Below are 24,392 nucleotides of genomic sequence, written 5' to 3'. Positions count from 1 at the left end.
GTTCTGAAAATGTTGTTAGATTCCATGATTTCACGGGGTATAGTGCTCATCCATAAATCCCAAATATTCAGAAGACTGTATTTTTCAGACTTTGTTACCCACATTTGAGAGAACATTGTTGTTGTTCATTTGGACAGTTATGTCCGACTCTTTGCAACCCTGTGGACAGCAGCATGCCGCCCTTCCCTGTCCTTCATCATCTCCCAGAGCTTGCTGAAACTCATGTCCGTTGAGTTGATGATGCCATTCAGCCATCTCATTCTCTGTCGTCCCCTTCTTCTCCCGCTTTCAATCTTTCCCAGCATCAGGATCTCTTCTAATGAGTCGGCTCTTCACATCACGTGACCAAAGTATTGGAGCTTCAGCTTCAACATCAACCCTTCAGTGAATATTCAGGATTGATCTCCCTTAGGATTGACTGGTTTGATCTTGCGGTCCAAGGGACTCTCAAGAGTCTTCTCCAACACCACAGTTCAAAAGCATCAGTTCTTCGGCGCTCAGCTTTCTTCACAGTCCAACTCACATCCATACATGACCACAGGAAAAACCATAGCTTTGACTAGACGGACCTTTGCTGGCAAAGTAATGTCTCTGGTTTTCAATACGCTATCTAGGTTGGTCATAACTTTCCTTCCAAGGAGTAAGCGTCTTTTAATTTCATGGCTGCAGTCACCATCTGCAGTGATTTTGGAGCCCCCCAAAATAAAGCCTGACACTGTTTCCACCGTTTCCCCGTCTAGTTCCCATGAAGCGATGGGACCAGATGCCATGATCTTCGTTTTCTGAATGTTGAACTTTAAGCCAACGTTTTCACTCTCCTCTTTCACTTTCATCAAGAGGCTTTTTAGCTCCTCTTCACTTTCTGCCAGAAGGGTGGTGTCATCTGCATCTGAGGTTACTGATATTTCTCCCGGCAATCTTGATTCCAGCTTGTGCTTGTTCCAGCCCAGCGTTTCTCATGATGTACTCTGCATATAAGGTTTAGAAAGGGAAATAATTTTAGAAAGGGAAATAATTAAAACACGTTGAATAGAAGAAACAATAACACAGTTTATAATTATTTAAAGTGTCTTGCTCTTTTTAAGGCTGTGGTAAGTGACCCAAATGATCACATCCCTTAAGTTCTCCATCTCAGACAGCCAGGTACTGACCCTGAGTTTGTTGAACTGAGCACTATGCTGAGTTTGCTGTTTTGTAGTGTGTCAGTAGGGAATAGCCTATTTCTACTGAGGGAGAGTTTTGTGTTTGGAATATAGACTCGTTCCATTCTTGTTTCTTAAAACTGCCCAAGTACCCAGATCCCTGAATTGCTTCAACCTCTCTAGCAGGATCTGAGCGCACCATGCTGTGAGAAACAGCGTTTTATTGAGAATAAACCCTTTCAGGCTTAAGAGGAAGTATCTTGGCTTCCGACAGAACTTGAAGCTTTTACCAGAGCAGTGTTACAGAAGGTAACTTAATGCTGTCAAGGTGACAGTCCCCGCCCTTTCCGCGCCCCGCCCCTCCCAGGAACTCTGCGCACAGCGGGTGCTCGCCCCGCCCCTGGTCGGAAGCCGCGGCTCTAAAAGCAAGAGCCCTTTCCCACAGAGCCGGAAGTTGGAGAGCGCGGAGCCGAGGTCCCCGAGCGGCGCCTAAGCGTCCTTCTAGAGTAAGTTTGCTGAGCTCGCCACCCCTCTAGTCCCCACCTCCGCCCTCGCTCACTCGTCCTCATGGTGTGAGAATTGCCAGCGACCTGAAAACCCTGGCACCCGGTGCTCGGCCCCGAATAAACGCTGCCGCTGCCGTTGCGGCCCAGTTTTCCTTTGGGTTTTAAGTGTTGCTGAGGCGGTTTCGGTCCTCGGTGCGCGTAGACACCGTCTCTGGCGACATTTTCCTGCTTAAAACCCTTTTTTACCTCTGGCCTCGCCAAGTAAAGCCCTCTCGCTAGTTGGAGTCGCGCCCGCCACGTCACCTTCTCGACCGCTGGAGGCAGAGCCGGTCGCCCCCGCTCCTGAGCCCCCTCCCTCCCAGCCCCTCTGTCCTCGCGTCTCCTGAGGCCGCTCCTTCTGCCCCGCAGCAGCCCTCTTTCCTGTCAGCCGGTCCCCTCACCACCCATAGGGTAGGTGACCTGGGCCAGCCATGTGACAGCCAGTGCTGTTGCATGCCCAATTCAACTCGGTCGGAAAAGGTGCTCTTCCGGTCCGGGGGCGTCTCGTTCTGTCGCCCACTCAGTATTCAGGAGGCAGGAGGATCAGGAGAAGCAGAGTCAGAAGGACTGAGAGCAATTACTGAAACTGAGGAGAAAAGCATCAGGGAGAACCAATGGGAACACAGAATGGCTGAGGGATTTGCAAAGGGATAGTCAAGTCAAAGAGGTTAAGCCTTGAAAATAGCCAAGTGAGTAAAATAAATTAGAAAGTCAGATCTCCAGGGATTGGACAGCATAGGGAGAACTGCCGTGTCTGAGTGATGGGAGCGGGGAGGCGAAGGGCAATGAGGGACGTCAGAGGTGGAAAACCTAACTGGGTTTTGGCCGGGTTTGAGTCCAGATCTCTTGGGTTAGAGTGCCGAGTTGTGTTTTCACCCGGTTCGAGTCCCGCCACATGGGTTCAAGTCTCAATTTGAGGTGGCCGGTTTTATCATGGTGCTGGCAGAGAAAGAGGTCAGGAGCAGAGGAAGAAAAGGCTGGAAGGAAGCATAGCCACATGGCCTGCCAGAGAGTGGGGAGGAAGGGAGAGTTACAGCGAGAGAAGGGGAGTAATCTGGAGCGCAGAGAGGGAGCGGAAATGGGGGAGGAAAGAGGCAGACTTAGGTATGGATTTTTGAAAGACTCAGGAAGGCTGGAGAGAGCATTTCGAGGGGGAACGAACTGCAGCAGCCTGGGACAGGACACGTGTGAGGGAGGAAATAGGACAGGAACAGCAGGAGAGCAGAGGGGGAGAAAAAGAGACACGGAGACCCAGATGAAATAGGGAGCTAGGTGAACAGAGGGGTAAGCTCGATCCAGGTGTGGCCAGTTGTTTGGATACAGATGATTTTTTTCGTTATACAGAGGAGGATGAGAATTTCAAACTCCTGTCTATAAGCCTTGTGTCTTTTTTTATTACTTGTGGCAGAAGATGACTTTTATTTGCAAACCCTGTTGAGCCTGGGGCAGTGGCAACTCAGTGGCAGTGGCACTGAGTTGTGAGTGACCCCCTTCCCTTGTCTTATCATGAGACAGAGGTAAGGGAAGAAGAGACCTGGGGCAAGAAATGACTGACTCTGTCACTCTGTGGTAGCTTTTTTTTTTTTTTTTTGTAATGACTTTTTTTGGCTGGGCTGTCTTTGGTTCTGTGCCGTCGGCTCAGGAGTTGTGGCTCCCAGGTTCTAAAGCACAGACTCAGTAGTTGTGCACAGGCTTAGTTGCTTGTACTTGTGGGATCTTCCTGAACCAGGGATAGAACCCATGTCCCCTGTGTTTTCAGGCAGATTCTCATGCACTGTATCACTGTTGGGTAGCATTTTTAAAGGAACACTTTTTTTAATATAATGGATTCACACTTTCTCCTTTCTTTATGTATGGTGCTTTTTGTGGCTTGGAATAGGTCTTAATTCATTCCGTTTCTGTAATCATTTTTAACTTCAGAAATAAGCATTTTTAGTTTACAGTATTCTACTCTTATCATCCTTTTCTAAATATGATTATTCTCATTGTTTTTTTAAACTTTGACACCAGATTTTTAGATTAAAAATAATTCACAATTTTGTTTTCAAATTTTTTTCAGATTCATTCCTTGCCTGAGTGCTTTCTTCTCTTCATCTCGTATATTTGAAATTTTCTTTGGTAAGTAGTAAATCATCTTAGACTATTTTGTGCCATACTTAGCACTTTTGTGTCACCTCGTTGATCAGTTCTAATGAAGTAGATGAACCTAGAGCCTATTATACAGAGTGAAATAAGTCAGAAAGACAAATACTGTATATTAATGCGTATATATGGAATTTACAAAGATGGTACCAGTGATCCTACATGCAGGGCAACAAAGGGAGACACAGATGTAAAGAACAGACTTTCGAACTCAGTAGGAGAAGGCGAGGGTGGGATGATTTGAGAGAATAGCATTAAAACATGCATATTACCATATGTAAAATAGAATGATCAGCGCAAGTTCGATACATGAAGCAGGGTACCCAAAGCCAGAGCTCTGGAACAACCCAGAGAGATCTGGTGAGGAGGAAGGTGGAAGGGGGTTCAGTATGGGGAAGACACATGTCCAATTCATGTTGAGTATGGCAAAAGCCATCATAATATTATAAAGTATTATCCTTCAATTAAAATAATTAAAAATTAAAAATGAGGAAACTGAAAAAATAAAAGTTAATAAGCAAAGATCACTTCTCTTTCTCTGAATTCAAAGAGAAATACATCTTGGAGGGTTTTATGTATGGGACATCGTGTAATAAAACAGACATATTTACAGCTGTGGTTTTACCAAAGACAGGAATGGTGTGTATGTGTTTATGTGTGCACACACAAATGGATATTTCTGGTCTCAGCTCTTTACCAGAGAATAACAGAGGTATGACATTAGATCTTGTGAAATTAAAGGCATTTCTTTGAGAAATGGGAAAAATAAAAGAACATTTAACACGATAAAAGCAACAAAATAAAATGCTTCATTCTTTCCTTTCAAAAAAAAAGGGAAAAAAAAACACACCTAGTTTAACTGGTTAGTCTAATGGTCTGTTTTCTCCATTGCTATGATCAGTGAAAAAAGTGAGCTGTGAGGTTATATGAAGATGTTTTCCTCAGGTCCCTTTTTGATTTTTCTGTGCAAATGAGGAAGGATGAGCTGGACTAACCTGGAACCTTCCAACAGAGCCTCTCTGTTCATGATGAAAATGATTGGTCAGATCCTATTTCTAAGCTGACCCCTTACAATGTTTTTTGTACCAGTGGATATATATTTGCAATTCTGTATTTTTAAAATATTTTATTGCAATCTTATAATAAAGAATTACCTGCTTGGTATCAGTTTGACCCAATCTTGAAAGAAAAGTTTCTTTTGCTCAGATACATGGCAGATGTTCCTAATCTTAAATGGGATGGGCAATAAGGACAAACTTGGCCCCCTTGCCCTTCAGCCTCTCATTTCATTTTTCAGTTACACCCGGTTCTCTTCACTCAGCTCAGACCTTCTCATAAACGGCTTCTCTCTGGGCCTGAGGGAACCCACTTGTAACATGGAGATGAGAGACTAGACCAGAAACTCTGAGCGTGAGCATCACTGACCCCTGAAATAATTAGCCAGATTGGCTGTGTGTCTGTGTGTGGCAGTTCTGGTTTGGAGGGAGTGTCTGGTGGTAATGAGAATTTTAAATAGATCCCAGTCCTCCCTCAATGAGAAACGAAAAGGAAAACTGTAGGATGGAGGCAGGATCACAGGCTCAGAATTAGATGACTTCTATGAATAAGGCTAAATCTGAAGGGAGATTTCTTTTACATCCTGACGTTTAGACCTGCTCTGGCTTTCAATTTTTCCTGGGACAAAAGCTTGACTCTTCGCTGTGGCTCCACAGCCCTCTGTCAAGCTCAGGGCCCTGTCAGTGTCTCCAGCCTCATCCTGGGAGCTGACCCTTTGCTCATGGTTCAGCCTGTCCTGGTCTCATTTACCTTTTCTCTGTTTCCAAATACCAAAACCATTTCTGTCTGACATTGTAGTTCCTTTTCTTACCTTCAGGTCACCATGCCTCAGGCCCTTTGTCACCCTTCAAGTCTAGGCTCAGAGAGGTCTCCCCATCCCCTCCTAACAGTCTCTCTCATGTTACCCAAGTTTATTGCCTGTGTATCAGTTGCCATCTGCAGAAACTAATGCCCTTCTTCATGGATTATTTTGAGTCCTTCCTGGTTCCCCTCTTGTAGGGCTCATAGTGTTCCTCTTCTTCCCAGCATGGCTGCAGTACCTGTTACTGGAAATGTCTTTAGATGACAGGACTATGGGTTGGGCTGAAATAATCCTCCGGGAAGACCAAGAGAACAGGGCAGGTGATGAAGATGTTTCCCATGTTCTGGACATTTCAGCTGTAATTGATCTTTACCCCATGTGACTACTTAATTACTCAAAAGATGAGCCAAGAAATATAGGAAGTTCTGAAAAGCCCTACAGAACTGGTGTCCTCAAGCAGTGGGCTGAGATGTCCCCATGTTTAGTCTGCTGGGTTTCATCCTCTGCAGCCCCCAGATCTAAGCTTTGTCCATCCAGGACCAGTCACCATCGTGGACAGTAGCTTTGCCATCTAGGAGTTCGTGTGCTCCGTGTCAGCGTTGTGATTTCAGTGTGCTGAGGATGAGCAGAAATCGAAAACCTAATGGGGCAGGAAGGAGACGCTGCCCCCTGTGCCCCACAAGAGCTAGACTATCTTCCAAGTAGGTGTGGGTGGAGAAAATAGGAGAGAGTGAGACCTGGAGACCCTTGCTTTGAGACTTCCTCATCTCAAATGCCTTTGTACGTGGACTCCATAATGTTCCCAGGTGGGGGCAGACTTTCCCAGGAGGGCAGTCTCTTGATTTTCATCCTACATGTGCAGTGTCCTTTGGGCGGTAGCTCTTGGGCACTCCTCTTGTGATCCCCTTTGCCAAGAAACCCCTGTGTGCGTTAGTCTTGCTTAGTCCAGTCATGCAGGGAGGAAAGGTAGACAAATGGGGAAAGCGGAGGGAGCCTGGTGGGGTCTGCAGGAGGCTTGGGGCAGTACTTGGGGGACATCAAGGTGAGCCCAGTGAATGGAGTGTGCACCCATCCCAAGTGTAGTTGCAGGGACAAGGGATGTGTGGATCTGTTGGAAGAGAATGTCTCAGTTCAGGCTGGAGAACCTGGAAGCGGGTTTGCTGGAGAGCCCGCATGGAGTGGTTTGAGGTTCTACTGCCTGAGCTCGTGTTCCATGGGACAGCAGTGCTGAGGCTGACATGTGCCTGCACAGGTTTGATTTCACAACTCGTGACCACACGTGAGCAGCAATGAAGGACGTGGAATTCAGCCAAGAGAAGTCTCTTCCACTGTTAGAACTGTGGCCTGTGCTGAGCCCCCAGGCACCTGTGGGTGGAGGAAGATGGGAGCCTTGGGCTTGAGGGGCTGGTTCTAGCAGGTGCCCCCAGCATCCACTCCAGTCCCTGGCTTTTGTTGGCTCTTTTAGCAGGCAGGCACCTTAGAGTAACAGGGAAAATCTCAGGTCATTTTTTGCATCAGCTTTGGTATCATTGTGTACTTGCGGTTGCTGGTACAGAAAGGTTCATGTGCATTTGGGAAGATACCAAGAGAATCTAGAGTGTTTCCTTGGAAGAGTTTGAGGTCTCAGTGGGCCATGTGCATCATTGGACTTATCCCTCTTTTTCATAGTCTTTGGAGATTTCGATGTTTGACCTGGATCACTCACTCTAAATGAAAATGTGGTGTCTTGTGTCTGTGGATCCTTGTCTGTCCTCTTTTGTATTTTGCCTCATGCGTGAGCTATCAGGGCTTGGAATGCTTTGTGTTTGTGTAAGAGGGTTAGAGGCTCATTATGGGCTCTGTGGACACTCTGTTGGACACCATGAAAGTTTGTAAGTTTGTTTGAGTCCCACTGGGAAAATAGGAGTACTAAGGTTAAGATCACAGAATGCTTGTTATAAGGTGGTCCTGCTCGGTAGGGATCTCTGGGCCCAACCTGAGAAGAGTCATAAAGTCCTGTGACATAGGGGAAGATGGCTCCAAAAAATCAGAGGGCAGTGATGCCACAGTGATCTGCAGCCTGGAGGCTTTTCCTCTAGAAGATGCGGCTGCAACTGTCTTGCTGCCAGGCTGGATTCTGTGTTATCAACTCCTGTCCCTCCCAAAATAAGCACACACACAGGTACAGTACAGAAAACACGGAATCTTAACTGCATTGTTGGTGGTAATGTAAATGGTACTGCTGTGTTGGAAAATAAAATGGAAGTTCCTTAACAAATTAATATAGAACAGGCCTACCGTCTGTCAAACCCGTTTCTGACAGATATCCAAAGGAAAAGCAATCAGTTTTTGGATATGTCCATAGTCCCATGAGTGTGACTGGATTTGCAGTAGCCAAGGCATAGACACAACCCAGATGTCTCTTGATAAAAGAATAGGTTACAAAAATGTGGTATAGAAATATTTATTGTATACTGTATATTCATGAACTATTTTTTCTCTGTATATGAATATAAAAATCAAGAATCCTGCATTTATGCCAGAATGAATGAACCTAGAGAACATTATGCCAAGTTAAATAAGCCTCACAAAGGAGGACAGACCCTGTGTGGAAACTAGACTTGTCAAACTGATAGAGCCATCGAGTAATAAGGCTGTTACCCGGAGCTGAGTGGAGGGGGAAATGGGGCACTGGTAGTCAAAGAGTAGAGAGTTTTCCGTTGTAAAATAAGTAAGTTCTGGGGATCTGAGGTACTGCATGCTACCGGTAGTGTTTCTATATCCTTGAAATTTGCCCAGAGAGAAATAATACAGTGTAGTCATAGGTGGAAGTATAACTTCTTCAACTATAATAATTACTCAGTGTATGAGTCTATAACATGATCACTTTATACACAGTACATTTATACCATTTTTGTTAGTTACACCTTAATAAGGCTGGGAAAGAAAAAGAGTTGGGAGGGGTGTGCTTTACTCCTCTGAATGGTGCTCAGTCCTGGTTTCACATTTCATTGATGATGCATTTTGCATACACATGTGCCAGAGTCCAGCTCCAAGAGCTAGGGAATCAGCCTGAAGAGATGAGCGATGTTGGTGGAGAATGATGCAGCCTCTTACTCAAGGTACGGGACTGCATGTTTATTTCAAGCTTCAGTTCAGTTCAGTTCAGTCACTCAGTCGTGTCTGACTCTTTGTGACCCCATGAATCACAGCACGCCCGGCCTCCCTGTCCATCACCAACTCCCGGAGTTCACTCAGACTCGCATACATCAAGTCAGTGATGCCATCCAGCCATCTCATCCTCTGTTGTCCCTTTCTTCTCCTGCCCCCAATCCCTCCCAGCATCAGTCTTTTCCAATGAGTCAACTCTTCGCATGAGGTGCCCAAAGTACTGGAGTTTCAGCTTTAGCATCATTCCTTCCAAAGAAATCCCAGGGTTGATCTGCTTCAGAATGGACTGGTTGTATCTCCTTGCAGTTCAGGTTCTCTTTTATACTTTGACAAAAGCACTAGGTCAGAGGTTTGGCAGTTTCCCCTCACCCAGATTTATTGTCTCCATAAAACATTGTTGCCCTTCAAACAGAGTTTCTGCTTCAGTGATTCTCTCAGAATCCTGTTTACTTTAACTCATACTTATGTCTGGGCTGCAAACCACATTCCTGTTTATTTCTTATCTTTCTAAATCCTGTTTGCCCCTAGCATCTTAAGCTATCTCCTAAAAAGGCTTCTAGCTATTAATATCTCTGAAATTCATAATCTGTATAAGCTATAGTAAAACATGCTAGCACTACCACATTCCTTAAATTTTTAGCTTCTAGGTATTTTTAATTATTCCTAAACCCTAAATTTGGCAAACTTCCGTTGCCATAAACATTTCCCTCACAAATAGGTCTCAGATGACAGTCCTTCCCAAGGCCTCAAGCTGCAGCCTACGTGCTCATCCTGGAACACTCTTGAACAAATGTCAGTGGTTAGTTAACTTTATGGATTATTCTCTGGGCACAACTGCAGAAGGCTTTGTGCCTTCTCATGCTCCTCTCAAGGACAATAAACACCTTAACATTCTTTTCAGTCAACTCAACCGAGGAAAGGAAAAACAAGTCAGAATCACAAGGCCTAACTCCTTCATCCCGGGTCCGTGTCTGCGGAACAAGGAGAGGGGGTTGGGGCCGTGCCTCCATTTTGTCAGTAATGCCTAACACGGCTCCCAACACACGTTTTGTACCCTCTGACCAGAGATTCCCCTTCAGGTAGTTTGTGTTGGTCCACAGCTCGAGAATGTTTAAGATGTTCCAGTTGATTCCAGTCTGGATCCCTCACTAAACATCAGGACTCTTGAGTCCTCCCAGTCCTGAGGGCTGAGATCTGGACTGAGGAGGGGATGCTCTGTTTTCAGTGGGGATGGATCAGGACCTGCTGTGTGACCTGAAGGAGATTGCCTGGTCAGTGGAGGTGCCTCCTGCTGCTGTGTACATAAGGCCTCATCAGGAGGAGAGTGTGATCTGAGGGAAAGTGTGGGAAAGTCCCGTGTTGGTCTCTCTGAGGAAGTTGACTGTTCTGAGTCCCTCCTGAGACAGTGGCCACAGGGGACTGTCTGTTCCTCATGGTGAGGGTTCCCTGTGTGTGTGTGTGTGTGTGTGTGTGTGTGTGTGTGTGTGGTTGGGGCTCAGGATGGGGATGTGTTGACTCTAAGCATTAAACAGCATGTTTTCAACTTCCATGATAGACCTCTGAAGACTCGTGTTGCCTGAGGAAGCCCTGAAGTTAAGGAAGAGGAAAGAAAAGGAGTGAGGCATGGTTCTTTGTCAGGTAAGGTTATATTTAGTCTGTCCTTCCTGAAATGCCCTTCTCTGGACTTGCTAATCGTTTCTGACTCTGGAGCGTCCTGTGTGACTCCTGTACATGCACACTCACCCGAGGCCTTCCCTCAGGCCCTGTCGTCTCCACTTAGATCCCATCTCCCCATGACCCGGTGACCTGGCCTTTGTGAGGAGGCTCCCCTGGGCACTGTCCTGGGCAGGGCTTCTCACCCACAGGTTGGAGACGGGGTCTCAGTGCTGTTGGGCAGCAGGGATTGCTTAGGGCCTATCTGGATGCGCTGTCTGCTCTGTCAACCAGGGTAAGGAAACTGCATGTGGAAGTCAGGTGTTAGTGTGCATAATAGCTGGTAAAATCTGGGAATCAGATCAGTTGAGCCTGTCCTTTCCCTTGTGTGTATCTTGACATCCTTGTGAATATACCTTACATATACTCAAAGAATTATTTCTGAGTACTGTGTTCTGTTCAGTTGGTTTATTTGTCTGTTTTTATACCAGTCCCACATCACTTTGATTACCTTGTAATAGGTGTTGAAATAGAAAGATCTCCATCTTCCTTCTTCAAGATTTTTGCTGTTTGCTGTTTGTATAGTTCTGTGACTTTCACCATGTTTTATTCTGCTTCTACAATGATTGCCATGGAAATTTTGATAATGAGTTAATTGGTTGATTGACCCTTTGTGTGGTTATTAAAGAATCTGTTTTGATATAGCATGTTTCTTTTGTAATCTTTATGATTTATATTGATGAAACTTTGTCATGTGGGAAAGAAGATACATTTACTTCTTTTTCAATTTGGGGACCTTTGATTTCTTTTCCTCATCTAATTACTCTAAGGGTTTCAGTGCTTTGTTGAACTGCAGTGCAGAGTATGTATCCTTGCCTTCTTCTTGATCTCAGAGGAAAAGCTTTCATTCTTTCCCCATTGCTGTGCTCTTTTCATAATGGAATTTATTATGTTGATGTTGGTATAATTTATTGTCTGTAGTTTGTTGAGTGTTCCATCTTGAAAGGTTGTCAAATTGTTGTCGAATGGTTTTTTCTGCATCGAGTTGATCCTGTTTTTTTTTCGTCCTTTAATCTGTCAGTGTAGTGTGTCATATTAATTGATTTTTGTATGTTGACTTCTCCTTGCCTTATATGAATAAAATCCACTTGGTCATGGTGTCAGATCTTTTTATTTATTTTTTAAAACTATTTTAATTGAAGGATAATTGCTTTACAGAAGTTGTTATTTTCTGCCAAACACCAGCATGAATCAGCCATAGGTATACATATGTCCCCTCCCTCCCATCTTCCTCCCTATCCAACCCCTGTAGGTTGTTAGAGAGCCCCTGTTTGAGTCCCTGAGTCAGTCAGCAAATTCACACTGGCTCTCTATAAATGGTAATGTAAGTTTCCATGTTACTGTCTCCATACATCTCACTCTCTCCTTCCTTCCCTCCAACCTTCATTGCTATCTGTGTCTGTTTCCCCAGTTCTTTTTAATATGTGTTGAAGTTGGTTTGCAAGTATTTTAATTATGCATCAGTGTTCGTCAGAGGTATTGGTTTTTAGTTTTCCTTTCCTGTGTCTTTGGGAAATCAGCAAACTATTAGAACCGTGCTTGCTCCATAGAATTAGCAGGATTAATGGTAATTCTTCTGTAAATGTTTGGTAGAATTTGGTCCTGTATTTTTCTTAGAGGTTTCTGACTACTTTTTAAATCTCTCTAGTTAAGATGGGCTTCCCTGATGGCTCAAATCATAAAGAATCTGCCTGTAGTGCGGGAGACCCAGGTGCTATCCCTGGGTCGGAAGAGTCCTTGGAGAAAGGAATGGCTCTCTAGTCCAATATTCTTGTCTGGAGAAATTCCATGGACAGAGGAGCCTTGTGGGCTATAGTCCATGAGGTCACAGAGAGTCAGACACGACTGAGTGGCTATCACTTTCGACACTTCTCAATTTTTTTATTTCTTAATAAATAAAATAGTTTGTATGTTTCCGAGAATTTGCCAGTATGTCCTGTATTCTGTCATTTATAGGCATTATTGGTCATAGTACTTCCTTATCTTTTTGACCTCAGTTGTAATCACTCCTGTTTTATATCTGTTTTTAGTTATTTGAATCTTTTTTTCTGTTTTCCTTAGTCAAGGTGGGGTTTTCCTATACGGTTTTTTCAAAACATCAACTCTTGGTTTATTGATTTTTATATTTTTCTACTTTCTGTTATATCTCTGGTTTAATCTTTCTTATTTACATGTTTCCTTCTGCTAAACTTGAGTTGAGTTTGTTTTCTGTTTTCTGCTTCCTAGAGGTCTAAAAATAGATTTCAGTTTTAAGATCTTTTTTTTACTGTAAGCATTTAACAGTTCAGACTTTCCTTTTAGTACAGAGTTCTGTGTTATAAATTTTGCAATGTTGTCTTTTCATTTTCATCCATGTATTTAAAAATTTCCATGTGATTTTTTTCTTAGACCCATTTGTGGTGTAAGAGTTGTTTAATGTCCACATGTGAGGAATTTTCTTTTTTTCTTGTGTTTATTTCATTGTTGTTAGGGGAAGATACTTTTATGGTATCAATCTCTTAAAATGGTTAATTTTGGCCTAACATGTGGTCTCTCATAGAGAATGTTTTCTGTGTCCTTGAGATACATGTGTTTTCTGCTTTTGTTGGGCCGTGTGATCTGTACATGCCTTTTCAATGTTTGCTTCATTTTTCTGAGATATCTAATGTTAGATGTATATATATATATTTACTTGTTACAGCTTTTTGGTAAATTGACCGTTATTTATCATTATACAATATTTATGTCATTGCACTTTTTTTTTTCTTCAGTTTATTTTATCTGATATAGCAGTCTCCCCTGCTCTCTTCAGGATGGACTGTCTTTTTCCATCCTTTCACTTTTCACCTTTCCATGTCCTTAGGTTTGTGAGTACTACCTGTTTCAAGTCTCTGACAAACTCTGTGTCTCGCCCTGGTTTTTTCTTCCTGTTAGTTCTTCTAGTGGCTCCTGCTCCTGTGCACCATATGGTGGTGAAAGCCAGGCACCCTGGTCAGCTCCTTTCATGCCACTGTAATTTCAGAAGAAATGTATTGAATATTTCCTTCCTATCATGATGTTTCTTCAGATAGTCTTGCTTAATAACTATATTTTTTCCATATTATTTTTTGCCATGATTTTTAATTCTCCAAGAAGTTTTTTTACTTTGCTATTGTGATAATTTTGGGGGGTCATACTCTAATGACTCTTCTAATTTCAAATCACTGTTTTATTAATGGAAAAAAAAGCAAAGAAAGTCTTCGGCTTCTGTTAATGCCTTGCTATGTAAATCTAAATGGATAAAGTTATATTTGGATCTTTGTATATGGTAATTTTATTATGAATTGAGTTCAAGTATTCTTTTTTTTTTTAATGTTTTACCAGCTTTCTTTTGGTAGCCTAGTATAGAATCCTGTTGACAACTCAGCTGAGTACAAAGGATACATTTTTATCGTCTGAAAGATGCTGAAACACGTGAATAAAAGGATGATATAAAATTGTCCAAAAAATCTTTCAAAAGACGAATCCTCTCATGTCAGTTAATTTTTTATAGATAAGCATGCATGCATGTGCAAGTTTATGGTTTAGATAGAAGACATCATGATTTAAAAACTATATAACACCTTTTTTTTCCAATTGAAATTATGTTATCAGTATAATCTGTGGCACTGAAATTTTCTAAACAAGCCTGTTAGTGTTTTAAGTAGTAAATTACTAACAGTTGTGTTTCTGTATTCACGTCTGTAATAACCTTTCAAGCCATTCCACATTGTTCACCTTGCACTTTTTTTTTCACATTAATACAATATTTATTTGTTTTCCTTCTGTCAAACCGTGAGCCCACCACTTTGTCCAGGCTGCCTGGGGAGTTCCAGGAAAGGGAACATACAGGGCAGACACAGGAGAAAGAACTATGGGAGGTGGAAACAGCTCCTTCACATCATGAAGAAGATGAGCTAGACAACCATCAGGCAAAAGAGCCCCATGGCCTTTGAGAGGGCCAAGCCCATGGCATGGAAGAGCTACTGTTTCAGAGCAGGGTTCCTGGCATAATAGTGATGAAGCTCCCGAACACACTCCCACTTCCAGCCCCAGAGCCAGCCACCCCTTCTGTGGCAGCTCCAGCTCCAGGGAACTTGGCTGCTGTGTCAAAGTCCCTTGAAATGGCACTGGTTTGGAAGCTGTGGCTAGGAATAAGTGAGATGGTCCAGGGACCTGGGGCTGCCAAGCTGCTGTGGCTCTCATGGGTCAGTGTCTCTGGTCCTTCACCACCACTGTGGACAGTGATCACTCAACAGGGGGAAGTTCTCCTGATCAGGGAAGGGGTAGAGACGAATTTGGCGCAGGTGTCCATGTTCAAGGGATGAAAGCCCGAGGCCCAAGAGCTGCTCCCCCTGCAGAGAAGACAGAGGGGCAGGGAAGAGGCTCACCTTGGACTTCTTTCAAGTTTTCTTTAGGAGCCCTCTGTCAAAGGACTTGTAATGTTCTCTGTATTACTTCACTGTTAGATGCTTAAGCTTCAGTTGCTGAGCCCAAGCTTCTGAGTTCAGGTGCTTCTTGTAACATTTCTTACCTTCTTGGTCTGAGTCGAGTTTCTCAGAGTGTCTGTGACACAGGTTTTCTTCTTTAAGGTGGGAACAGATCATTCTTTAATGAGCTATTGTATTGATGACAGTTTCTTGCCTGTAAGTACTTATTTAATGTTTAGAGTAATACTGCAGTAATTTAGAGCAATAGGAAGCCTTCAGACACTTTTGGTCTTTGCTGCTGTTATCAACATCATACCTGAAAATTTTGGCCTTTCCATTAAAAGTGCTGTGAACTTTGTCATCTCTGAAGACACCACTCATGCTGTACCTCATCGAGATAATGAATTGCACTCACTGGGTAGAACATAATATCTAACACTTCTGTATAGCCAAAACAGTGTTGAGCTTTATTTTTATATATTTCATGGATTTTGAACAATGATAAAAAACCCATATTAATTGGAGGATCTCATAAGGTCTTAGGCAAAAGCATAAGAAATTAAAATTAGAGATCCGTAATTTCTCCAGATACCCCTGCATGGATCTGTTAGAACACATACTTCAACCAAGTCAATCCGTACCCCTTACCGCCCTTTCTCTTTTGCATGAAAATGAGAACTTTTCATGGCCCTTTTGGTGACATGTGGTTTCATTTCAGGAACGACTGACCTCTGAGGATGTGGCCATTGAATTCACTCAGGAAGAGTGGGAATTCCTGGATCCTGCTCAGAGGGCCTTGTACAGGGACGTGATGCTGGAGACCTATAGGAACCTGCTCTCCCTGGGTAAGGATGACTTCCTTCCAGAGCTGCCCTTGGGTATCTGCATTTTCCCTGTGTGCCCCTTGGGAGGCCCTGATGTCTTTCATCTGAGAGTTCTGGTGACTGGGGCATGACACAGCTTCACAAGGTTAAACGGACCCTCTTCAGATGCTGTGTCTGTTTCATGTCATATCTGAGGTTGTCCCAGAGCTTAATTATGTACAAAGCTCACTGGCAAATGTTGAAAGAAAATACCAAAAAACCTGATTTCCTATTTTCTTTCTTTTGACTTTTGCTCAGTGTTTAAAAAAATACACAGCACTTTAGGTTTCTTTCTTCTGATAATGCTGAATATCTATTTGTTTGTTTTCGCTTGCTTGTTTATGTTTTTTTGGCTGCACCATTCTGCACATGGGATCTTAGTTCTCTGACTAAGGATCAAACCTGCACCCCCTGCACTGGAAGTGAGAGTCTTAACCACTGGATCACTAGGGGAGTCCCAGAATTTCTGTTTCTGATCTGAATATTATCTCCACATTGGAGCCTGAGAAAAAGCTTTGGACAGTGGGGAGTAATGTAAAAGTAGCCAAAAATACAACATATAAGGAAAAGCGAGTACCTCAAAATGACTGTTTTTTTTCTGTTTAGGAGTGAGACAAGTTGGTGGATTGGATCCTGTGTGGTTGTTACTTAGGAAAATGTAAGACTGGGTAGAGAGATTGTCTTTTTGATCCTAGATCCTACGAGGGGAGCATGTGTGAATCTCACAGGCTCTTAGCTTGCCATCTGTAGGCTGAGCGCATGGTCCCATCTCAAGATGCTGTAAAGTCTGACCTTCATGTTGTATTAGTTTTACTCTTGTGCTGCTCTACCCAGTCTGGGAATGTCAACTGTTCCTGATGTTCCATTCTCCTTACTTTGTATCATTTTACCTCTTCAGTTTCTTTGAAATATATTCCTGAGGGTCTGAAATTTTATCTGGTTTCCTTGCTGTGATAATCCACCTATGTTTAATTGGCAGCCTCTGGTGAGTCTGTGTGGAGTGGATTTAGTAGGTAACAGAAAACTGTGATGGACACACTATTCCTAATGTTATTTTCTTGCTCTGTACGAAGTCAGCACTTGAAGCTATCCAGTAGAGTGGTCAGTATGTTCTAGGATGATGAGTATCTATGGGGCTATTGGCTGTACTGTTGTTCTGTGCATTGTAGGTATTTTTTTATTTTATCATTGAGTTCAAATTTCTGTGTTACTCTTAGTGTTTCTGTTTTGTATTTGCAATGCGTTGGATGGTTGATTGGGAATGGTCCTTATGGTGGAACTGGTGATCAGTCCCTCTTACAATTCTTTATATTTTCTTTGTATTCACTTACTATCAGATGTATGATTTCCACATATTTTCTCTTTTACTGTTGATTGTCTTTTCAAACTCCCTGCACTTTAATGCAGAGTAGTTTATAATTTTGATATAGTTCAATTTATTAATATCTGGTTTTATTTTGTGGCCTGTGCTTTTGGTGTTATATCTGGTAAATCATTTTTGGATCCAATTTCCAGAAACATTTCCTGCACGTTTACCTCTAGGAGTTTTATACATTTGAAACTTAGGTTTAGGTCTTTGAACCATTTTGAGTTCGTTTTTGTCTGTTAGTGTAAGATAATGTTCCAAGTAAATTCTTTTGCTGGTGGGTATTCAGTTTTGTCAACATGTCTTCTTTCATAGACTGCTTCCCCCATTTAGTAGTTTTTACACCCTTGTGAAACATCTTTTGAACATCTCTGCAAGAGGTGTTTTTGTTTTTGTTTTAACCGTTCTTTTTAGGTATGCTGCTGCCTCTGCTGCTAAGTCGTGTCCGTCGTGTCTGACTCTGTGCGACCCCACAGACGGCAGCCCACCAGGCTCCTCTTTCCCTGGGATTCTCCAAGCAAAAACAGTGGCGTGGGTTGCCATTTCCTTCTCCAACACATGCATGCCAAGTCGCTTCAGCTGTGTCTGACTCTGTGCGACCCCATAGATGGCAGCCCACCAGGCTCCTCTGTCCCTGGGATTCTCCAGGCAAGAATACTGGATTGGGTTGCCATTTCCTTCTCCACTTTTTAAGTATAGTTAATTTACAATGTTGTGTTTCAGGTATACAGCAGTTTACAAGATACTCAATATAGTTCCCTGAGCTATATGGTAGGTTCTTGTTGTTTATTTATTTTGTATATACATTAGTTTGTATATATTCAGACTCCTAATTTATCTCTCCCTTTCCTGCCCCCATCACCATCCTGTACTATCCCCTTTGGTAACCATAAGTTTGTTTTTTATGCTGGTGAGTTTATTTTGTGAATAAGTTCATTTGTATCATTTATTTCAATTCAGCATATAATATCCTATGGTACTTGTCTTTCTCTGTCTGATTTCACTTAGAATAATCCCTAAGTCTGTCTATATTGCTGCAAAAGGCATTACTGCATTGTGCTTTATGCTGTGGAGGTGGCAACACACTCCAGTGTTCTTGCCTGGAGAATTTCATGGACAGAGGAGTCTGGTAGGCTGCAGGTCATGGGGTCTTAAAGAGCTGGACACGGCTGAGCTACTTTCACTTCGCAATATTCCCATGTATATATGTACCACATATTCTTTATCCCTTTGTCTGTCAGTGAACATTTAGGTTGCTGCTGTGTTTTGGTTGGTATAAATAGTGCTGCTAAAAACATTGGGGTGCATGTATCATTTTCAATTAGTTTTCTTCCTTTCTGGATATATGCCCAGGATTGGAATTTCTGGTTCATGTGATAGCTCTATAGTTAGTTCTTTATGGAACCTCCATGCTATCCTCCAAAGTGGCAGTACCAATTTATGTTCCTTCCAACAGTGTAGGAGGGTTCTCTTTTCTCCACACCCTCTCAAGCATTTATTGTTTGTAGACTGTTTGATGGTGGTCATTCTGACCAGTGTGAGGTGATACATTTTTGTGGTTTAGATTTGCATTTCTCTCATAAGTAGAGACATCAAACATCTGTTCAGGTGACTGTTGGCCATCTGTTTGTCTCCTTTGGAGAAATATCTGTTTCGATCTTCTGCCCAGTTTTTGATTGGGTTGGTTGTTTGTTTTGATATTAAGCTGTATGAACTGTTTGTATATTTTGGAAATAAATCCCTTATAGGTAGCATCATTTGCATATATAGTCTCGTAGTCCAAAAATTGAATTTTTGTTCTTTTTTTGGTTTCCTTTGCTTTGCAAAAAGGTTTTAAATTTAATTAGGTCTCATTTGTTTGATTTTGCCTTTATTACCATGACTCTAAGAGATAGATTCAAAAAAATTTTGCTGACATTTATGTCAGTGTTTTGCATTTGTTTTCCACTATGAATTTTATAGTATCTGGTCTTGCATTTAGATGTTTAACACATTTGGAGTTTATTCTTGTATGCGCTGTTAGAGAATGTTGTAATTTCATTCTTTTTCATGTAACTATCCATTTATTCCAGCATCACTTATTAAAGAGACTTCTTCATTCTATATTCTTTCCTCCTTTGTTATAGAATAATTGACTCTGAGTAAATTGGTTTATTTCTGGGTTTTCTGTCCTGTTCTACTGATGTGTGTTTCTGTTTTGTGCCATCATCATACCACTTCCCTGGTGGCTCAGACGGTAAAGCCATCTGCCTACAATGCAGGAGACCCAGGTTCAGTCCCTGGGTCAGGAAGATCTGCTGGAGAAGGAAATGGCAACCCACTCCACTATTTTTGCGTGGGAAATCCCGCCTGGAAAATCCCATGGATGGAGGAGCCTGGTAGGCTGTAGTCCATGGAGTCGCTAAGAGACTGAGCGACTTCACTTTTCCTTTTCACTTTCATGCATTGGAGAAGCAAATGGCAACCCACTCCAGTATTCTTGCTTGGAGAATCCCAGGGACAGAGGAGCCTAGTGGGCTGCTGTCTATGGGGTCGCACAGAGTCGGACATGACTGAAGTGACTTAGCAGCAGCAGCAGAGATTAGCCTACGTTGGTGGCTCAGTGGTCAAGAATTCACCTTCTAATGCAGAAGATGCAGGTTTGATCCCTGCGTCAGGATGATTCCATGGAGAAGGTAGTGGCAGCCCACTCCACTGTTCTTGCCTGGGAAATCCCATGGGCAGAGGAGTCTGGTGGGCTACAGTCCACAGTGTCGCAAAAAGGCAAACACGACTGAGCAACAGCAACATAGGTGGGGATTGCATTGTTTATTGGCTGTTAGAAAACTGGTGAGTATTTTACGTCTTAATTTATGTGTCATTTACAGATGATGGTCTTTTACCGTGTATTCTGCAATACAGCTGACACATACTACTTGTTAACATTGTAAAATGCCTTTTCTTTTTGGGTACATAGTTCTATAGCAGATGTAGAAAATATGTTGTTTCAAAAAATTGTTTTAGTCATATTCTTCATTTTCTCATTTGTTTTCAATTGTAAACAACCAATTATGAATAGTTAATTATGAATTGGGTAAGCTTGGTTTTGGATTATTTACTGTTACAATATATAATATATTGTTTAGAATTTATTTATGTACTGTAAGTTTGCAGAATACAGTGATAGTGTAATATTTTTCTTTTCAATTTGAGACAACTGTTGATTGATATGTTCCTAAGGGTCCTGGTAGAAAAACACTCTGTTTTTGAGAGTTGGCATATTATTGTCCAATGTGAGTGTGTTTGGCATATGGTTTCTAAAATTAGGCTACCTTAATGGTGAATTTATGTTATGCTTTCTTAAGTTTAGAATTCTATTCCTTTGGTGTTTCTAAACACTTAAGGTGATCATTGTGGTGTTTCATAACTTGATGTAAGCATTACTTTTGGTGTAATATATATTCAACATGAAACATTTACTTTTGAATTATTGTGAGCAGGATACCTATGATTCTTTTTATCTTGTAGATATCTCTCCGACACATGTGATCAAGCATTTACAACCCAAAGTGAACAGTGATAAACAAGAAACATTCCACACATTGATGCTGGGAAGCCCTGAAAGCTGTGAAATCAAACATTTTCATCTTTGGGAAAGTCAGGAAAATATGTGTGACTTTGAGTATCAGGGGAGAGATGACAAAAGAAATTACAAAGGGACACCTGTAAGCCTTAATGGAAATGTGCCTGATGGAAGAGATTCACATGATAGAAAGGATGCAGACGTCAAACCCTTTGGAAAGAGGTTTGGATTTAACTTTCAGGATAAACTGCAGATACTTCAAACTGGTGGAATAATTTCTGAATATAATGAAGTTGAGAATTCTGTCAACAACACTTTCTCATTTTCACCAGTTCAAAGAATTCCTACTTGTGTCCAAACCAGTGTTTCTAATATATATGGGAATGATTTTATGAATCCTTCAGGAATAACACAAGACCTCAAAGCACACAGGGAAAAACCTTACAAATGTGATGATGGTGGCAAGGCCTTTACTCACAGCTCAGACCTCAGGAGACATAAGAAAATTCATACAGGAAAGAAATTATTTAAATGTGATATATGTGACAAAGTCTTCAGCCAAAATTCAAACCTCGCTCGTCATCAGAGGGTTCATACTGGAGAGAAACGTTACAAATGTGATGTGTGTGGCAAGGCCTTTATTTGGAGCTCAAACCTCAGTAGACATAAGAAAATACATACAGGAAAGAAATTATTTAAATGTGATATATGTGACAAAGTCTTTGGCCAAAATTCAAAGCTTACTCGTCATCAGACGGTTCATACTGGAGAGAAACGTTACAAATGTGATGTGTGTGGCAAGGCCTTTGGTGAAAAGTCAACCCTTTTAAGGCATCAGACTGTTCATAGTGGAGAGAAACCTTACAAATGTGATAAGTGTGGCATAGCCTTTCGTGAAAAGTCAGTCCTTTTAAGGCATCAGACTGTTCATACTGGAGAGAAACCTTACAAATGTGATGAATGTGGCACAGCCTTTCGTTTAAAGTCAACCCTTTTAAGGCATCAGACAGTTCATACTGGAGAGAAACCTTACAAATGTGATGAGTGTGGTACAGCCTTTCGTGTAAAGTCAAACCTTTTCAGTCATCAGACAGTTCATACTGGTGAGAAACCTTACAAATGTGATGAGTGTGGCAAGACCTTTCGTCTAAAGACAACCCTTTTCAGTCATCAGACAGTTCATACTGGTGAGAAACCTTACAAATGTGATGAGTGTGGCAAGACCTTTCGTCTAAAGACAACCCTTTTAATTCATCAGACAGTTCATACTGGAGAGAAACCTTACAAATGTGATGAGTGTGGCAAGGCCTTTTGTGTAAAGTCAACCCTTTTAAGTCATCAGACAGTTCATACTGGCAAGAAAACTTACAAATGTGATGAGTGTGGCAAGGCCTTTTGTATAAAGTCAACCCTTTTAAGTCATCAGACAGTTCATACTGGAGAGAAACCTTACAAATGTGATGAGTGTCGCAAGACCTTTCGTCTAAAGTCAAACCTTTTAAGTCATCAGACAGTTCATACTGGAGAGAAACCTTACAAATGTGATGAGTGTGGCAAGGCCTTTCGTGTAAAATCAACCCTTTTAAGTCATCAGACATTTCATACTGGAGAGAAACCTTACAAATGTGATGAGTGTGGCAAGGCCTTTTGTCTAAAGTCAATCCTTTTAAGGCATCAGACAGTTCATACTGGAGAGAAACCTTACAAATGTGATGAGTGTGGCAAGGCCTTTACTCAGAGCTCACACCTCAGGAGACATAAGAAAATTCATACAGGAAATAATTATTTAAATGTGATATATGTGACAAAGTCTTCAGCCAAAATTCAGCCCTTTTAATTCATCAGTCGGTTCATACTGGAGGGAAACCTTACATATGTGATGAGTGTAGCAAGGCCTTTCGTCTAAAGTCAACCCTTTTAAGGCATCAGACAGTTCATACTGGAGAGAAACCTTACAAATGCGATGAGTGTCACAAGGCATGTGATATATGTGACAAAGTCTTTGGCTGAAATTCAAAGCTTGCTCATCATTAGATGGTTCATACTGGAGAGGAACCTTACAAATGTGCTAAGTGTGGCAAGGCCTTTCGTTGAAAGTCAACCCTTTTAAGGGATCAGACAGTTCATACTGGAGAGAAACCTTACAAATGTGATGAGTGTGGCAAGGCCTATCGTGTAAAGTCAACCCTTTTAAGTCATCAGACAGTTCATACTGGAGAGATACCTTACAAATGGGATGAGTGTGGAAAAGTCTTTGGTCAAAAACCACATCTTCAACTTCACTGGATAATTCATACTGGAGAGAGACCTTTCAAATGTAATGAGTGTGGCAAGTTCTTCAGTCAAAATTCACACCTTAAAAAACATTGGAGAATACATATAGAGTAACCTTTCAAATGTTTTGAGTGTGGAAAATCCTTTACTCAGGTCTCAGCACTCACTAAACATCAGAAAATCCATACATGAGAGAAACTCATGTGAATGTGGTATATGGTAGAAGTCTTCAAAATTCAAAGTTCAAAATTCACACCCTACAGTTGCTCAGAGAATTCATCCTACTGAGAAACCATACAAATATCATGAGTGTGGCAACATCTTAGGCTTCATGAGAAAATTCATACTGGATAGAAGCCAGATATATATGTATTTATTAGGTCTTTAGAACATGAATTCATTCTAGAAAGATTCCTCACCAATTTCACAAATGTTTAAAAAATAATAATAATAACCTTATCCTCACATCTTGCCAGTCAGAGTATTTTTCCTGGAGAAAACACACAGCAATGTAATGTGTGTGGCAAGGATCTTACCCAGAAGTCACAAGATAGGAACGTAGTGGAGCCATACTTCCCAGACTCAGTGGTTGTGGCAAATCCTTTACCTTTTTCACTCTATGTATTCTCTGATGACTTTAGTTCAGGTACTCAGCAACTGCAGTAAGTCCATATTTGAAGAGAAGCTATAGAGATCTTTTCGTGTAAAAGAAACCCGAATTCTACCTCAGCAAAGATGATTCTTTGGGACAGTAGTCTGCCATCTTTTTGGTCTCCTAGCTTTCTGAATAAACTCACTATTCCTTGCCCGACAAGTAGTCTGTCAGTTTATTGGCCTGTTGTGTGGTGAGCTCTAAGAGCTTGGCTTTGGTAATACATTGATCAAGTGCATTTGCTACATGTGTTTCACGATGGTCTCTGGGAAGGAATCAATGAGATGAAGGGACTGACTTTATTAGATACAATTCATTCACATCCATGTTCCCTGGAAAAACACACAGCCTGAATTACAAAATGCAATAGTGTGTGTGAATTAGCAACAGGGAGGGGAGAAAATAACGTAAAACTAGGACATGACTCATCACGGTCAGTAGGATCAGGAAGCCCTTCCGTACATAGTCCAGCCTGTTATAAAACATAGTGTTCTACCAACTGACCTTGAACAGAGTAGGCAAGATGTTAAAAGGCCTGGGCTTTTCGTAGGAGGAGAGGGACAGTTACCAGGGACTGATGGTGTGCTAGGAACAATGCATAGGAATAGGGTCATGTTCTCCATTGGACAGAAATAACTGTTGTATGTATGATTAAAGAAGAGTTACTCTTATTTGTGGAAATTGAAGACAGAGCTGTC

The 24,392-nt window shown here is 41.9% G+C and overlaps 1 protein-coding gene and 1 pseudogene across 1 annotated transcript; one reads left to right on the top strand and one right to left on the bottom strand.

Annotated features, from left to right (window-relative positions):
- Positions 1-14,464: 14,464 nt before the first annotated feature.
- LOC138096916 (ATP synthase F(0) complex subunit C2, mitochondrial pseudogene) lies at positions 14,465-14,862 on the bottom strand (annotated as a pseudogene).
- A 713-nt stretch (positions 14,863-15,575) lies between these two features.
- On the top strand, positions 15,576-23,032 carry LOC138096915 (zinc finger protein 665-like). The gene is made up of 5 exons (XM_068993154.1): positions 15,576-15,614; positions 15,696-15,822; positions 20,714-21,261; positions 21,514-22,552; positions 22,636-23,032. The coding sequence occupies exons 1-5, from the start codon at positions 15,576-15,578 to the stop codon at positions 22,776-22,778; spliced, it is 1,896 nt and encodes a 631-aa protein (XP_068849255.1). The 3' UTR covers positions 22,779-23,032.
- Positions 23,033-24,392: the final 1,360 nt, after the last annotated feature.

This window comes from Capricornis sumatraensis, chromosome 20, assembly GCF_032405125.1.
Source record: "Capricornis sumatraensis isolate serow.1 chromosome 20, serow.2, whole genome shotgun sequence".
In the NCBI taxonomy this organism is placed as follows: Eukaryota; Metazoa; Chordata; class Mammalia; order Artiodactyla; family Bovidae; genus Capricornis; species Capricornis sumatraensis.
The sequence above is the reverse complement of the archived record's forward strand: the minus strand, read 5'-3'. Positions and strand labels throughout refer to the sequence as shown.